Below are 16,045 nucleotides of genomic sequence, written 5' to 3' on the forward strand. Positions count from 1 at the left end.
TCAGGACTTTTGTATAAGAGTTCAGAGTTTTAAGGAGTCCTTGACTTTATCAAATGCTTGAAGAACCAATGATGAAAACTGCTCTTATAAAAATGTCATTAATGAGTATATATGATTAGGAAATGCCACTACATGTTCAAGGGTGAGGTGTAATGAAGAAGTTATATGATGATGGTTTTATTGTAAGGTGGGACTATGCAATGAAAAACACGTTCAGCTATTCAACGTATCTTTGCGTATTCTTTTTGCAGCATCACAGTAAACAACATATCACACAGCAAACCTCAGACAACTTCAGCATGGCCGTATATCTGATTAAATCTTACAAACATAAATTCATCTTTATCATTGTTGTACGAATTAGCTAGTATCAGTACTTATAATATTAGCAAAGACTGTAATGTTAAAAACAATACTCAGCAGTGGCATCACCACAAACATGTGCAGTCCTATATTGTTGAATTGCAAGATGGTGATTTGTGTATTTCAATCAGCAAATTTAATTTTGCTCACCTGTCTGAGCAATAGTTGATTTTTCCACCACATAGTCCTTTTTAATCTGCTCTCGGGTCGTTCTTAGTTCACTCAATCACAATGAAATTATAATCAATTTGTTTCGCTGTCTAACTGCACTGCTTTTTTAAAGCAGAAAGATTTTTCACAATCAGAACAATAACAGAGATTAACAGGAGAAAATGCAGAAAAGTGCTGCTCAATTGAATCATGATCGCAAAAGAATTAATCCTGACAAACTTTAAGCTATGCGTGTGTACATTTAAGACCAATCACCATCCTATTAGAAACTACTGGCCAATGATGTTGCTGCTGCTGTGTGTGTGTGTGTGTGTGTGTGTGTGTGTGTGTGTGTGTGTGTGTTTTGTAGGTATGAAAATAGTTTTCAATGGTTTAATTTAATGACCTGCCAAGTATTTTTTAATTGACTGCATGCCAAGACAGAATTATCTAATGACATGGTAACTGTATAGTGAGTTACAATGAGTGCTTTCTATATCTTTCAAAGCTCTGCAGGCTGTGGCTTGTTCTTCCTCTTTGGCTCTTGTCTTTGTGTCCTGTGGTTCGCTGATCTGTTTGAAGTTAGCCCCTGTTAGACAGTGATAGATGGCTTTTGTTATCAACTGTTAAGTATTTTTTGGAAGTCTCTGCTCTTGTCTACACACGATACATGAACTACTGAGTGTTAGATTAGAAATTTACAGTGTTTTGGACTTGTGTTTGTTAAATACTGTTTTCAGCAAAGCCGTTATTTCAGAGTCGATTTACACACAATGTAGCATTTAACCCTAATATTAATATTTAGAAAGTAACAAAGATGTTCAAATAAATTGATAAAATGGGTTATGTGGATAAGCAGTTAATGCGTGGATGTGTGGATGGATCACTTTGCCCTCTTGACTCTAAGCTGGCTGAGCAGCTAAGGAAACTGACTGATGGAGGGATGAGTTACTTTGCCATAAGCCACTGGTCCCTCCTGCTTCCCACATTACAGTCATTACAAATGCAAAATAATTGAACTGAGTATATCTATAATTATATTTTAACTAGGCAGAATGAAAATTGGGCTGCCTGCATCACAAAAGATGTGTAAAAAGCACGATGTGGATATCATAAACTGGAAATAATTTGCATTGCAGTTATCTGCAACTGAATTGTAGATAACACTTTAAAAAGTACAAATGCACAAAAAACATCTTTGTTATAATAACAAGAGAACAAATGTAATTTTTTCCACCATAGCCATGGCTTAAGTGGACGGTTATCATTTAATGTTTTAATTTCAAATCCATTTATATCCCATTTTTCTGATGTTTATTAAATGATATCTTGTTCTTGTATCGCCTGCATCAATTTGCTTTTCTTCTAAGCCACAGGTCTTGTTTTTTTTCTTCTTCTTTTTTAATTACAATCCATTATGAAGGATGTGGATGCACAAATTATCCTCTGTGAAAGCGAAGGAGACTCCTTTCCTCCTTTCTTCCCAAGAATCTCACATTGCTCTTTATTGCTTGAGCAGCTGCATCAGGGGAAACCAATATGATTTGGCAGTGGTAGTATACAGGCAAAGACACCCATTCTAGATAATTGCTCTGAATGTGCTTATGTAGAGGTGCCTGAGGCAACAAACTAACCACAAACATAATAACAGTTTTACTTGAGCAATGGAAGAAGAAGTTTCAGAGGGAGAGGAAAGGAGGGGGCGATGATGGACTCGAGGAGAGGGGGATGAGGAGAAAGGCAACGAGGAGTTTATGCATGAAGAGGTCATTTTTGAATAAATGCTGACACTCTTTTACTGTACATATAAGAGCGTTCCCAATGAAGAACAGTGCACAAGGTCTCTGCTTCTCAACTCTGCTGTAAATCTAAAAAGGTCTCTCAAGAATGTATCCATGGTTTTGTTATATTTATGAAGCTGGATAGTGTTATCTGCAGTTGGGGAGTGAACTGGGTTCAGTGAAATGATTCAGCTATACCTCGTGTTTTGTGCATGCAGTAATTTTCCTTGGGGACGTGTGTGCACAGCAACACACATCTGTGGCCCCCAGTGTCACAGACACAATGTCACAGACACTTTTTTAAAAAACAAAACAAAGCAAATAAATAAATAAATAACAAAACACACACAAACAAACCAAAAAAACCCCACCTTTCAAATAAACATGTGCTCTTGCTACCAAACTGGTGACAATTTGTCAGCCATAAGTTATCGATGTGTGTAAATGTGTGTGTATGTCTGTTCATCCCCCCAAGCAGTTTGCTTTAATCTCCTTTAATTTCATTCTCAATCTTTATGGAAATCAACTCACAGCCAACTCCTCATTTCACCATCTCCCTTACTAATTAAGACTAGGAAATTGTTCCTGGAATTGCCTGGCATAAAAGAAGTGTCTCATGCCTCAATCACTTCCCCTTTTTTCTTCTTGTGTCTACAGTAGTTTTATTTTTTTCGCACATTTGAAGGCACGTATAAAAGTCTATTTATTTGCTCCACTGTGAACATCATACCATGTGTGCTGTTGTCCTGTCTCCATGTGTGCTGTGCCAGCTTGTTTGTCCTTGTCTCCAGTGTCTATTATTTGCCATAGTATCTCTGTGCCTCTGTCTTTCTCTTTGTCTTTCACTGTTTGTTCCTCTACGTGTGTGTCTGTGTTGTGTGGGTAGCCATGTGGTGGATTTAGGGCTAAAGCTTTGGGTGATTACTCCCATAATGAACCATCATGCTCTGTTCAGGCTGTCATCCCCCACAGGGACTTGACTGTATTATGAAGTTATCATTCAGCCCCAACAATACTCTGTGTCCTCACATAACTCTCTTCACCGATATGACTGTAAGCATGAAATCTGATTTGATTCATATCACATGAAAGTAAACCTCATTGTGTGGTTGGGACATCATAAAATCTCATAATTATAGGCTACTACCTATATTAGTGTACATCGGAGTAATAGCATGTTCACCGCTAATGCCTTGTTCATATATTTGGATTTGAATGACTGACCTGCCACAGGCGATGTATCTGGCCCTTCAGTTGTGCTGATCTAGTGTTTGCTGGAGGTTCATCAGAAATGGAAGGGTGGGGTTCAAGAAGAGAAACAAAGAAAAAATGCTGAAGAACTGCACTGAAAATCAGTCATAACAGATCTTATGGAATAAATGGTAAATTGATTAGTTCTTATAAACCGCTTTTCTACTCTGAGCACTCAAAGCGCTTTACACAACATGTCTCATTCACCCATTCACACAAGCACTACACTTAAGTCTTTCTATGTAACATTCACACACATTCATACTCCACTGGATGCATTGGAGAGCAATTTAGGATTAGTGTCTTGCCCAAGGATATTTGGCAAACAGACTGGAGTGATGAATCCAAATGTGAAAAAGGTGTTTAAAGCATCACCAATATGCACAGAAGAGTTCCAGAAACAGGTACAACAGTGAGTGGTATCTGTAAAACACCGTAGAGGTTCTGTCATGATTTGAGGCTTCATTTTAGCCAGTGGTGTTGGGGATCTTGTCCAAATTGGTGGAACACAAAAAAAGTTTGGTTAGATTTTGATCCACTGGCAGTACCATCTGGAAAGTATCTGATTGGCAACAGCTCCATTTTTCAGCATGACAATGATCCCAAAACACAGTGCCAGTGCGGTGAAAGCATACCTGGATAGAAAAGCACACAATGGAATAGAGTCAGTCATGAATTGGCCTCCCCAGAGCCCGGACCTCAGCATTATTGAAGCAGTGTGTGATCATCTTGACAGAGAATGGAACAAAAAGCAGCCAACATCTAAAAAAGAGCTTTTAATGTCCTTCAAGAAGAACTGGAGAACTATTCCTGAAGACTGTACTTAAATAAATGACATGAAAGCTTTCCTCGGGCTCAGTTGAAGAATAAAAGTGGTCATACCAAATGTGGACGTTCAAGTTAGAATTATGCAAACTCCTTTTTTTGCCTTATATACTGTATTTCTATTTAGTTTTTCATATGTTGCAATAAACTCAGGGATTATTTCTGAGCAAAATGTAAAGAAATGATAGAAATAAGCAACATTAACTTAAATAACCACAAATTAACCACGGGATCCGAAGAATATCTCTGAACACACATTACAACTTTGGGACAAACGAGACCGAGCATTGGACTCTGGAAAATTGGAAAAAAAAAAAGGTGTGTGTGTGTGTGTGTGTGTGTGTCTTTGTGAGAGAGAGAGTGTGTTTGAGTGTGAGAACAGCACATGAAACTTGTCCTTTCATTCCTCACGTAACTAATGGGCTAAACACAGTTTGAATCAGCAGCCTGGTCTCATGCTCAAACACTTGGCTTTATATGAATACAGGCGAGAAGGATTAATGATTATGAATTCAAAAGATCAAAAATGATAAACAAGTACTTTAACTCTTAGAGGGGACATTTGTTGCCATTCAGTTTTTGTAATTTTTTATTTTCATGCTTTGGCTGTGCTGAATGAATATAGATTATATTTGCCAGAGGATATTAATTTATAGAAATATTTTGCAATTGTTTTGTTTGTTCCTTAAATTAGCTTAAAATGGCTATGCAAAACAGCCACATTTTATCCTAAGGCCAAAAAAATGCCCCATTGAAAATCATTACAAGTTATGCAATTTTTGATCCCACATCTTGACATCATTGTTGATGGTATTATTGCTCAGGTGATTTATGCACATGGTTAAAAGTATGAGCAGTACTGCAGGGGCAGTCATTTTTGGGATTTGGCAAAACTGTACAGCACACAAGAGGCTCTGGACATGATCATGCACTATGAGTGTAAAGATGGCACCTCATCCTCCTCTAAAGACTCTTGAGGATGACATGGAGGAGGTCTCAGAGGTAGAAACAGACCAGTCAGAGTTGAACTCTGACTCATCTGATGGTGAGAGTGGAGAGGAGATGGACAGAACAGACTTCTCCTTCTCCATTTTTTTGGTCATCCCCATATTTTGGTCTCCCACAAAGACTGCAACGCACTGTTATGTCCCAGCAGCCAGAGGTTTGATCCTAGGACCTATGCACCATGCTATGCACTGGTGCTGATGGATGTATTAATGTATATTTCAGGCTGAAGCAGTATTAAAAGACTGAGTCATTTAAAGTGGAAAAAATGACTATATAATATGTTTAAAGAAGTCTTTGGAAAGTTGGCATTTTTCGTTCTTAGAGTTAAAGAGTCAGGATTTTTAAGGCTCATCTAAGAGTTAAAAAGGCTTGCTGCTATTCATTTTCTTTTAAAGACATGTTTGAGTCATGAGAACAGAGACATAGTCAACGTTGGACTGATGATAAGGAGGTTTGGTGGATTGCTGATTTTGTGAGAAATAAAGGAGACAAATGAAGATGATACAGGTTGGTTTCATTTTTATTGGATGAGTTAATTAAGGGAACGTGGACATGAAAAAGACTTCAGACCAAGCAGATGGTTTTGGTGTTTAAAAAAAGAGACGGTCTTGCTATTGCTGCCAACTTTTCTGGCTCTCATCTTTCAGCTCCCACCTGCCATCCCAACTTCCACCTTCCCTTTCCCCCCCTCCCATTTTGCCTTGACTTCTCTTTCACTCCGCCACCTTCCATGTCTTTTTAGCCACTGTAAGGTGAATGCTCTGATGAAATACCCAGAGAGTGACTCAGAGTCGATTGGTTCAGCATTAAAAAATGTCCTGTCTGGTGTGTGGCTGTGTGTGTCCACAAATGGTGTACCACTGCTGACGGATAAGGTGATTAAGAGTACACCTGGGAACCAGGAAAGCAAAAGTATTCAAGGTTAACACACATAGACGTACATACAACATGGACACACACACGCGCACACACACTGCTCCATCCTATGAAAGTTCTCTGTATGGTTTTAAAAAACTAAGGGCAGAGGACAGATTTACTGCAAGCCTTTTTTCCCCCAACCAACAAAGTGACTCTCAAACTTTTGAAAGTTAAAGAAAAGGTATTTACCAGCTTGCCACAGCTAAATGAAGCCATATTAGTAGTATTTAAAATATTATTAAAACACCTACATTACATTTCTTACTCCATTTTCTTAAGGTATGCAACAAAATAATCCATCTCTCGGACTTGTTGAAATTATTTAAATTATTTAGACTATCATCCGGTTACAAATCTTGCTTTTATTTGCTCTAAACAGATGTGAATGTAAGTACTTTATTTAAAAAATAATTTGCAGAAGAAAAAAAAGCGCATTAATGTTGCTATATTACATACTTTAGAAGTTACTGTACATCCAGAAGAGTAGATAGGAAAAAATAGTGGTCTCTTGCCTCATACTCCCACACCAACCCCATACATTCATATAGAGAAATCCACTGCATTTGATCAGCACCATAAATAAAGTGACCTGCTAAGTCCTGCAATGCTGCCATCTATCTCGTGTTACAGCTTCCCTTTATGAGCTGTTTTCTGTGGCAGGCTAATTATTTTTACATGTGTTGAGCTCAGCTTCGGTAAAGGGATACACGATTGCAGTCTATCATAAGGCAGCAGACTAGGGAGGGGAGCAGAAAGGCAAACTGTGTACTTGAATACTTGAAACGAATCAGAGGGCAATGTTCAATTAAAAAAAAACGCACACACGCACAGATGTGTTAGAGGGTTCCCAAAGCAGTGAGATTGTCTGAAAGTTCATAAAATTGTGTAACTCCCTGCAATAAGTAAGAGACCATAAAAAAAAAAGATCTAACATAAACTTTTAGTGCTCCTTGAAACTAAATCCACAAATGTGACAGTGAAAGAAACATGTGCAACAAAGGATGCATTGTCTCTGCCGTCCCCTTTGCCACAGTTCTGTTGTCCTGGTTCGTTGTCCTAAAGTCGTCTACTCTGAGCTTTTTGTTTTTTTTCCTTCCTCAAAATGAAAACAGCAGAGTCCTTTCTGAAACATTCAGTGAAAGAACCAGCAGCACATTCCATGCTGCTTTGTAATGCTGTCATTTATAATGGCATGTGAACCATTAGCTTGAATCATTTATTGTCTTTGGCCTGTTGGAGATTCCTCCGCTTTCAGAAATCTGTATGGGAGGAAAGCAAGGTTAAACATTGTGCATTGCAGACTGAGTTTAATGTGTGAAGCTAAAGCGTTTGAAAGTATGTGAAGCAGTGACTGTACTTGTTGCAGTTAACATGTATGCGTGTGTAAGTGTGTGAGTGTGTCTATGTGCATCCTTGAGCAAACTAAGGTAACTAAGTGTTTTTTCTTGTTGTGGACTGAAGAGTGTGAGAAGTCAGCTGATGTTTGCTGTCTTCAAACACCCTCGGCTTCATAATTACTGTGTCATTGTTAAGTCAAAATTAGGTAATGTCCCTGCTTTACACTAACAGAGCATTATCGCTAAAATGGTTTCCCTAACTGCTGAATCAAAGGAGGCTTTTTTGCCAAATGGCCTCGCATGCTGTCTGGTCGACATTATAATTTGCCCCTAGGCATTAAGTTTCTTGTTTCTCTCCCCAGACCTGAAGAAGTCATTTGAACAAGAACCCCTGGGAAAAGAAGTATCTCTGGAGCAGGAAGTTCTGTTACAGTGTCGCCCTCCGGAGGGCATCCCAGCTGCTGAGGTATGTGCAGCGTTATCGTTAACTTCCACCTGAAGTGAATGTTAAGTAAGATGTGAGATTAGGAGGACTGCTAGAGCAGAACAAGGAAGTGACTGAAGAGAGGGGATGACAGAATGAAGACAACAATAGATGTAAAAAGGTATAAAAATAGAAATCATCAAGTGGAAATAACTTTAAAGTGCCACTGAAAAGTCAGTTATTACTTATGTGACACTTTTTGAAATTGCCTGGAACTTTGAACGACAGACGGCAGAACTGAGTGGTTTGATGGGTGCGTGTGCTCCTTCACCATCTGCAGTCGGTGGTTGAAGGCTGTGCTGAATAAAAATTTCTTGTGCCTTTTTGGCACATTTTGTTAAATAGATATTTTTTTACAATTACTAAGCCTAAATTTATGAGATTTAATATCTCCAAAACCCAGCAGGGGTCAAGATAACTTTCATTTGTAAATGTCTTCCATTGCATCGAGGTGAATAAGCAGTGTTTAGTATTAAATGATTTGGTGTTTGTCATCCGACATGTTTTTATAAGATACTGTTTTGCATTATCATGTTGAACTGCCACAGGGGAAATCAGGAGAACGGCCTAAATCCTAGTTTGACTGACAATTTTCCGGTACGCTGAGGTAACAATAATCCCAAAACCTAAAGTTTAAGCTTAGAGTTAAGTGTCCCCAGAGAGCCAATTTGAGTAGAGGATGTGAAGAATACAGAGGTTTAGTCTGTATTCCTGTACATTTGCATTTTTATTGCACATTCTTTTACTGTACTTGAGTTCTACAAAAAAGAAAAAAGACTGAAAAATGGCCTGATTTCCTTTATTTGCACAGATACAATACATTTTTTTTAGCAGCAGTTTTCTTGGCTTTCTGAAGGTCTTTTAAAGAATTTTCTTTGGACGTTAGCTGTTTTTTTAGTCCAGTCTTTGTACCTGCCCATTCTCAGAGGAAATGCCAGTACCAAAGCCTGGACCTCGAGATTATTGAAGCAGTGTAGGATCAGACAGCGAGCAAAACAAAACACAGCCAACATCCAACGAAGCGCTTTTGAATGTCCTTCATGAATTCCGGAGAACTATTCCTGAAGTTCTCAACGTTCAGTGGAGGATGACTCAAGACTTTTGCACAGTTTTGTATACTGTATATAACAGTGAAAACTGGACCAAATTAAATGCAGATTCAGTAAACAACAAACAAAATACACGATCTTTGACACTTGCTGTGCTCAAGACCAGCTATTCTATGAATGCATGTATTGCTAACACACACGTACTCTTACTTGCCTATACTATGTGAGATAATATTGTGAGACTCGAATATATTGTCAGCACATGTGTAATTTATTCACTCATCAAACGTGTCACACAGTAAACACCCACTTTGGAAGAGCCGCACATGTCACTTCCACTCCCGTAGCGCTGTAACTACAGTGGAGAACACCATTTACAATTCACATCATTCTTTGCTTCCCTGGTTTCATCTGGCTGTGTTCCCACCTCAATGGATAAATACATAATTTCATTTAGTTGGTCACTGGGGAAGAGGAGCACGGCACTTGGAGAAAGCTGTTGTACAGGATAAGGAGTCTCTGAATCAGGTTTCAATCCTTGGGGTTTGATAGTCGTTTTCAATTGCAGCTAAGTACACAGCTCCCCTGAGAGAGAAACTGAAGGAGAGGGAGTGAGGGAGGCACTTAGACAGACCAGCATACAGAGTGAGGGAGAGTGTGGCAGAAAGGCAGAGATGAAGGACGGGTGTCAAGAGAGATAATGATAGAGAAATGAGTGGTATGGAAGAAAGGAAAAAACAGAGTGATCGTATTCTTCTGCTCCTAGAAAGGAGTAATTCTTCTTTTGAGGGAAATCGAGAAAATAAACGTGTTGAATTGTCACTTTAACAGTAGGAACAACAAAGGACATTCAAACATGGATGCCCTTTCCACTCATTGTAGCTGACAGCAACACCACCACATTAACACTGACAACTTTCTTCTTGGTTACCAATCTCATCATTAATGACACACGTGTAGCCCTACCTTATCTGCATCTCATAGCACATTTTATCTTTGGACACCTACTGTAACACAACACATTCATGTACAAAGGCATACACTCATAAATCTCATGGCCACACACACAATGCACACACGTAGACTCTTGAAGCAATTTTTCCACTGTGTTCAATTTGCTACCTTTTCCCATTCTTTTTTCTGCTGTCATAATGGGATCTTGGAGCAAATGGATTGGTCTGTCTCCCCTGTCTGCTGAAGCTGATTAGAAGGATTTAGGTTTAAAACCTGCTGATGACCTCAGGTTGTAGCCCTGACTTTCTTTTTTCTCTTTGTTATCTGTTCTGACTTTCTATTCCTCTTTGTTCGTATCCTCTTTGCCATTCACATTCGCCGTGTCCCCTTTCGCCTGTCCAATTCTTATATACATACATCCACATTTTTCTCCCTTTAAGTGACAGTTCTTGTTACTGATGTCCTGTGACCTCTCTAAAAATGTTTTAATATAAGTGCTTGCTGTGTCGACCAGTTGACAACTGCTGTAAAGTTGTCAGTGCGACGGGGTTACGTGATAGCCACATTTTAAAGCCCAGCTGGCATTGCATGGCTGTCAACATGCAGGACCCGACTCCTTGACCTCCCCCCGCTCAAAATAAACAAACTCAAATTTTACATTGATATTCATCAAGTCAATACATGATTATATAGAGAGTTACCTATACATTAGGACAAATATGAGTGCAGATACAGCATTGGAATGCGCACACACACACACAAAGTATTATGGGACATATACTAAGAAAGAGATTAGCCGGCGATCATTTTAACTGCTGCCTGACGGCTAGCCTTGAGAGGTCAGGGTCAACCTAATCCGAGAGTGGAAAGAAAATGTCTGTACACCGCTGTGCTATTACAACCTTTTCACATTTCTCTGACAGTACTGCTCTTGTCAACAGTTAGTCTCCTCTACATGTTTTTTTCTCCTCTCTTTCAGTCTAAAGCTCCCATTTGAAGCATTGTGAATTCCTTGAGACACATCTAAATCTCTTTAGACGGTGATAGAAAGCCTTTAAAAGCTGATGGAAAGCTACTGGAATCAGCAAGGAGGGTTCAGCAGTTCAACAGGAAAGGCTTTACGGACACAGACAGTAAATTCAGGAAAATCGCAACAGGTGCAACACAAGGTTCAATGAAAAGCGCTTCCAGTTTATTTCATATTTTTCTGTATCTAAAACTAGAGCGTGGAGTCATCAGCAAAGTTTCTTGCTGTTGAAATTAAGCAGCTATTTCAAATAAAAACCCGAGGCACTGTATGGTTCATACAAAGGTTTTTCGCAGAGGTCGTTGTCTTGAAACATGAAAGGGTTGGAGTGACCCCAAAGGCCAGGCAAAGCCAGTTGACTGCACATAGCAGGTGGGGATATGAATTAGTGTGTGTGTGAATATTTGTGTGTTTGCCTGTCTGCGTCTGTCTCAGTGTGAGTGATTACCCCAGCTGCAGTGAAATAAACACATCAGTGTGTGGTGACAGGCCCTCCACGTGTCCATCCCTAACACACACACACACGTGCACACAAACACACACACACACACACACGTCAGACAGTAACTCTATATGCTTTTGGAGCCTTGTCAAATTCCCATCACATTCTTAACCACTCAATCTGCACCCTAAATAAGTTAGAGCTATTCACAGGGATAATGGCTTACGGCCTACCTCTGCATTTGTGGGTGTAACTTTTTACCTTGCAGAAAATAATTTAAGAATAAAGTCATCAACTAAAATTTTCAGTGAGATTTATATTAAAAAAAAATATTGTGCTGCATTTACATCAAGTACATATTCCAATACCTTGTTTATTTATTTAATGTTCACTATGGCATTATGGGGCATTATTTACCCTCTTCCATGACATTTGAATTCAAGCTCCACATCAGGCCAAAATTCTCCCTACTAAAGTGTCCTTGAGCAAAATACACAGACAGCTGGCATCGCCCAGGTTGTTGTTTTAGCTTATCACAGCCAGCAACAGAAAGGAGACGTTTTGCCTTCAGGCATAACCTACTCCTTCCCGAGAGGTAGCTGGGACATTCGTGGTATACAGATGTGATTGTGTGAACCCAGGAGGCAAAGCTTTCACACACATGTATGCATACACACACACACACACACAACGCACACAAACACACAGGCATCTGGTTCCTAACTTCTTTTGCAATGACCGTCAATGTCATTTTTTTTTTTTTTTTTTTTTTTTTTTTGTGAATGACTTGCTACGTTAACCAATGTGGAATAACTCTAGACATGCATTTGTGCAATAACCCGTCTGTGTGTGTGTGTGTGTGTGTGTGTGTGTATGCGTGCACGGGGTGTAACTTTGTGACGCAAATCACAGCAGACTTTTCTGTCAGAAGGCATCAGTGGCGTGGTGTGGCCAAAATGCTTATGGCTACCTCATTCTCACACTCATACTGTACACAGACACAAGTCCATTTCAGGCCCCGCAGTGGCCATTGTTAACGTGTCACATGATGACGTTTACTAGCAGAATCTTTCCCGAGGTTATAGCTTTGGTGTTGGTGGAGTGCTTTTAAATGGACAGTGAAGGTGACAGTGTGAAATAAGACATGCTCTTATCCTGTCCAGAGGTGGACGATCTCTTAAATTCCTTCTGCTTTCTTGATGTCATTCTGGGGCCTTTGTTAGCTAAATGGTGCAAGATCAACTCTTTGTAAGCTATGACTAAGTCTAAAAACGAATTTATCAGTAAAATATCCCTGCTTCTTTCATCAGATTGTCCATAAAAATGAATTTATACAGCGATTCATGCTGTAATATGTAATAGAGAAATAAATGGGTAAAAAGCAGACATGACTGGCACTTTTTACTCATGTATTTTTGATTAATAGCATCGAATGAACATGATATTTCCTTAGATTAAAAAAAAGAAGAAGAAAAAATGACCTGACCACTATACCAGAACAATGAAAGTCATTTTCATTGTGGCCGTTCTCTGGGGAAACACGTGTCCATGTGAGACTGTGTGCGTGCCTCTGTGTGCGTGTTTTTTGTGCACAAAAACAATTTATGTAATGCTGCCTCCCCAATAGATCCTTACCTTAATCCTCTTTGAGCTAGCATAGTAAGCCCCATGGCTCATCTCCCATCACATTTTACCTTGATCCTCAACCTCTGTCAGAAATCATCACCGTAATCCTCAGATTAGTCAGCAATCGCTTTTTTTTATTCTGACTACCTAGGTGAATTATTGAAATGGTGTTAAGATTATTAAAATGCTGCTGTGATGATCTATCATTGCGCAGTAATATCTAAATGGGGCAAATGAGGGAGAGCACCATTCGTCTTGTTTTGGCGGTCCATGTAATGTAGTTGGATGTTGGTAATGCCGAGAGGGATTATGATCATCATCTAATGATGTATGGATTCTTACACGTGAATGGATGGACACAAATGGAAGAAAATACACATACATGATATGCTTTATCTCTTGTGCTCCTTAACTGAGTGTATAGCACAATAAGTCTATATAGGTCTTTTATATATAGGTCTACAAGTCTTTTATTATGGAACCACTTTGTATTTTATTAAAAAAAATGTCACAACAGAATAAACATCCACACTCTCAGAAAAGAGAATATATACATCCAGTGTAAGCTGTGATTCGGAGCCTTGGGAGGCTGCTCATCCAGCGATAAGCTGTGTCAGTAAATGCAGGCGTTAGTCAGATCTCACTCCAAAGCCAGCAGACTGTGCAGAACTGAGGAAAAATGTGACTTTTCCATTGCTAAACCTCAGCATTGCTTATCAGACTCCCTCTGTGCTATTCTGTTGACTACTCTCTGCTTTTATGCAGTTTTAAAATTAGTTTATCTCTGGCTTGTTTTCTCAGTTCATTTCCATTTGGTTCCAATCGCTGGTTCTAACTAGACCTTGAGACGCTAATATACAGAATTTGCTTCACAAAATATACTGCAAACAAATTGTTTTGTTTTTTTGAAAACATTCTTTCAGCTTTTCTTCCTTTTCCTGTGTTTGAGCTCATTTCGGAGCGCACGAACTGTCGCCAGATTGTGACTGGAACTGTTTTATAAAAATACGAAACCACAATGTTTATCTTGGCTTTTTTCGCACAACGTTTAGACTTGTGCTTTTTCAGCTCTCAGAGTGACTGTACTGTAACTATAAGCATTTACAGTATATTCGTCCGCCATCTGGGCCATTTACGGAAACTATCAATCAACATTCAAATAGTCAAGCTTCTCATTAGGTACAGCAACTCTATATTTTGCTTTTGACAACTTAACCTGCATCTTTTTCTCCCCCCCTTAGAGAGTACAGGAAGTATGCAGGCCAGCAGTGTAGCTTTAGCTCCATGTGGTCTGAGGTTTGAGTCTTTTTGAATCTGGGACTTGTATGTATGGTACCGAAGGTTGAGGAGAGGACATAATGAAGGCTTTTGTGTAGATCCCTCCACACATCTCAGATTAGGAAAACCACCTCTCTCATTTCTTTACCTCGCCAAACGCTTTAGTTAACTCATTAAAAAAAAAAAAAAGCTCTGGTGTCAACATTTTTTTGCATTTTCGTGACTATTTTCGATTCATTTACTCCATTTCTTAGAAAATCTCTAAGATTTTCCCATCTCTGGTTTCTCATCTCTGTTATTTTGCTATTATGCCTTGCTGTTTTGTCAGTGTCTGCCACTGTTGTTATTCTGTGTGAATTTCTGTTTTTGTCTCTTTAATGCTTCCAACAGTTTTTGTTGACTCTCGTTCTCGTGCTGTCTTTTCACTTTGTCTCTCTCTGTCACTATCACAGTCTCTCAGTCTTCCTCATGCACCCTGTCTTTCTTGACATAGTTCGAGACAAAGCTGTGGATTGATGGTGGCATGACAGTCTAGAGTGTACTGCATTGTCAGACAGCTACCCATGCTGCCCTCGGCAATCCTTGACAGTGTTGTCATGGATGAATGAACACACAGTTTTGACACGGGGTGCAACGGTGTCAAATAACAAAACTCTCTTCTGTTCTGTCAAGTTTTATAAGTTGTTAGACCTTGTAAGTTTTCAAGACCACAGAAAACTTTTACACTTGTAAAGTTGCTCACATGAATCCATAACATCTACAAAAGGGTTCTAGTCATTTCCATAAATATTTAATGAACATGAAATCATTTAGGACCTAAAAATACTTCTCAGTCCTGCTGCTTGGAAAAGTTGTCAGATAATTTTATGTACTTAACTACAAGAGCAATTGGGACAGTAAATTCCTCAGTTGGGACTTAAGCTGGAAAACACTTAATAAGCCACGGCTTTTAAATAATTGCTACCAATTAATTGCTTTTTACTTGCATAACTATTCAGTTAAGTAGTCTTGTGAGTTACTAAAGGGGGTCATTGTCAGTGCACTTCATATGTTTTCCTTTTTTTTATGTATTATAAATTCATCTTCTCATGAAATAGCAATTATCATTAGATGATGACTGTGTAATCATTAGCAGAAAATATCATTTCCAAAGATTCATGATCTGAAACTGTCCGATTGTCTAAAACATTACTGCAGTGACCCTTTAATACTATTTGTATGTTTAATGGTGTTAAATCAAATATGAATACATTTTTGCTCAACTTTATTAACCATGACACTTCTCACACATTAACTAATCAAACACTATGCCAAGACGCTTTTGGCATAATCCATGGTTTCCTGGTGTTAGAAGAAGGTGCCAGATTACTGCCCTTAGAGAAAGAGTGCTTCTATGCTTCTTCAGGATCCCATAAAGAACAAAAATGTTGCCCATAATAACATCTGCTCCTTGTTTTTAGATTCAAATCACTGCTTCATTTTGAATGACAGCTTTTGGAAAAATGTACCTTCAAAGATGGAGCATTGACAAACATTATTCTTCTAAAATGTT

General features: G+C 38.9%; 1 protein-coding gene across 3 annotated transcripts in view; it reads left to right on the forward strand.

The window, feature by feature from the left end:
• Positions 1 to 16,045, forward strand: part of unc5ca (unc-5 netrin receptor Ca) — a 189,637-nt gene that overhangs the window by 117,064 nt on the left and 56,528 nt on the right. For all 3 annotated transcript variants that reach the window (XM_005452040.4, XM_005452038.4, XM_005452039.4), the window contains exon 4: positions 7,996 to 8,099. In XM_005452040.4, coding sequence (XP_005452097.1) covers positions 7,996 to 8,099 — 104 coding nt within the window. The remainder of the gene's footprint in view (positions 1 to 7,995; positions 8,100 to 16,045) is intronic.

This window comes from Oreochromis niloticus, linkage group LG12 (genome assembly GCF_001858045.2).
Source record: "Oreochromis niloticus isolate F11D_XX linkage group LG12, O_niloticus_UMD_NMBU, whole genome shotgun sequence".
In the NCBI taxonomy this organism is placed as follows: Eukaryota; Metazoa; Chordata; class Actinopteri; order Cichliformes; family Cichlidae; genus Oreochromis; species Oreochromis niloticus.